This window comes from Trichogramma pretiosum, unplaced genomic scaffold, assembly GCF_000599845.2.
Source record: "Trichogramma pretiosum strain Unisexual culture from Peru unplaced genomic scaffold, Tpre_2.0 scaffold75, whole genome shotgun sequence".
In the NCBI taxonomy this organism is placed as follows: Eukaryota; Metazoa; Arthropoda; class Insecta; order Hymenoptera; family Trichogrammatidae; genus Trichogramma; species Trichogramma pretiosum.
In genome coordinates, this window is record NW_019641613.1 from 382,486 (window position 1) to 384,622 (window position 2,137).

Genomic DNA, 2,137 nt, shown 5'->3' on the forward strand with positions numbered 1-2,137 from the left:
ATAAACCCACGAGTTCGTTTTTATTTTTATTCATTAATAAACTCCTGCTCGAAGTTTAATTATTACCATAGAAATTAGAAGTTATGGAGCAGCGCGCGCAGATCCAAGAGAGGGGCCTTCTCTTTTCGAGTGAGAGATACCCGTACCTCATAATACCATGATAATACATGATATTCCCCGTCGCCTATTTCTCCTCTCCCTTCGTCGATTTTCCTCCCCTCGATTCGTAGCTCGTTTCTATGAATTTTCCGGGCCCGGCTACGCGCCGGCTGGATCGTCGCTGATCGGCCTGTTCCAACTCGATCGGCCGTCCAATCGGTCACCATAATTCTTTTCCCAATTTGACGAGTCTATATACATAGACGATAAGAAAAATGGACTTAACTGCTGTATTAGTACAAGTGAAGAGTGTAAACGAAAAGAAAAAAAATGTAGAAGAAAAGAAAGTAAGTATATGATCGATCGAAGAAAATAATAAAATATTAAATAAACATCGAACGACAATTATACGATGTTACAGGACAATACGGAGGAGAAAAACGAAGAGGCAGAGCAGCGGTCACCCTTGGTATCAGCAGCACCATCGGCAATACCAGCCGCCGACGGTAGATGCCCATTGCCTCCGATCCCCGAGGTGGACGACGAGCGAGAGCCCGACTCGCCCGCGGGCAGCTCCCAAAGCCTGGGGTACGTGGCCGTACCCGTAATACAACCGAACGAGACTGAAGCAGGCGCCGCAGTAGCTGCTCCTCATGGCGCGGCGCCTGTGACTACAACAACCAACAACAACGGCCGCAACAACGGCGGCCGCCGCATCGTCCGCGTGAACACGCGAACGCGCAACAATCTCGTCGCCAGCAGGCGGCTTCTGATCCAGTGCTTGACGCAAGATGTCAAGGGCAGGGAGCAAGAGATCAAGATGGAGAGGGAGCAATTAGAGACGAAAAAGAAGATCAGGGAGAGCCCGAGATGGGTTGGGCGCGTCGTCGGCTTCTGCGTGCTCGTCGTCCTCTGCGTTCTCGTAGTGAGCGCCCTCGTCAAGCTGATCCTCTACTACAACACCAGTTAGTGGCTGAAAAAAAAAAAGCGGAACCGGTGATAGCGTGTATATATATGTGCTTTGCGACTCTTTGACCATAGACACACGTACGAGACTCATAGACGTGATTATTTGTATCTACTACGACGTTCATACTTGTTTTTGTTTTGTATCATATGTAAAATTTATATCATCACCGACCGAAAAACCGACACGACCGATTGTATACACACAGACGCAGCAGCACACGAGCGTGCGTATGTGTAACGAATGACTGTTTTTTTTTGTAAATAATACAAATTGTATAAATATATGTATATATTGTATCACTGTTTTTGTCGGACGCAAAACATCAATAAATAGCCACATGTCTTCTTTAAAAAAAAAACGATCTCGTGTACGAATTATTTGAATAAGTAAAATCCAGTCATTGATGTGACGCACAGTCGTAACGATCTCCGATTGTCAGGCAGCTAATTGAAGGTAAATAATAACACGAAAGGCAGAGAGAGATAGAGAGGATCAGCTGTGAGCTGGTAAGTATATCTGTATATCCCATACACCAGACGACGTTTGTAATGTATAATAGTCGTTCTGCTTGGGCAGCGGCGCACGTGTGTTGCGTTGCTGCGGTGTACACAATATCATTCCAGAAAAAAGGCAGTGTGCCCGATACGCGCCTGAACGCCGAGCAATCCTGCGTACAGCCGAGCGGGCCGAGTTGCGCGGTATACGATCTCGAGCAGCAGGTCTGTGGCGCGCTCAAGAGCTCATAACTCAATTATAATTTTTGAGTTAAAGCTTTTCAATCGATGAGAACATTTAAAAACGATGCAATTCATCCCTCGCCGATGAACGAAATATTTCGTTTAGTGAGTAAAGCTTCCCAACTCTATGTACAATCATTAATGTTTGCAGTTCAATCTTCATGAAAAAAGCAGTTATAAATGTTTGTAGCTGCATTACTTTTTAACAGTTTTACGACAACGCAAGCTCGCAATAAAAATTTGCTATCGACGACTTGTTGCTTTTTATAAAATCAAATCGAATAGTCATAATTTATTAAAAGAACTGCTTTGTAAATTTTCCCCGTGCTTT

The 2,137-nt window shown here is 44.7% G+C and overlaps 1 protein-coding gene across 1 annotated transcript; it reads left to right on the forward strand.

Annotated features, from left to right (window-relative positions):
- The first annotated feature begins 278 nt into the window (after positions 1–278).
- LOC106653629 lies at positions 279–1,427 on the forward strand. The gene is made up of 2 exons (XM_014373142.2): positions 279–446; positions 521–1,427. Exons 1-2 carry the CDS (start codon positions 375–377, stop codon positions 1,067–1,069), a joined length of 621 nt encoding a protein of 206 aa, XP_014228628.1. The 5' UTR covers positions 279–374; the 3' UTR covers positions 1,070–1,427.
- Positions 1,428–2,137: the final 710 nt, after the last annotated feature.

What these genes read in the sequence shown, in the direction of transcription:
- LOC106653629 (XM_014373142.2), top strand. Translation starts at nt 375, where the DNA reads ATGGACTTAACTGCTGTATTAGTACAAGTGAAGAGTGTAAACGAAAAG. An exon ending in AAAATGTAGAAGAAAAGAAA is followed by an intron (nt 447 to 520) that starts GTAAGTATATGA and finishes ACGATGTTACAG; the next exon opens with GACAATACGGAGGAGAAAAA.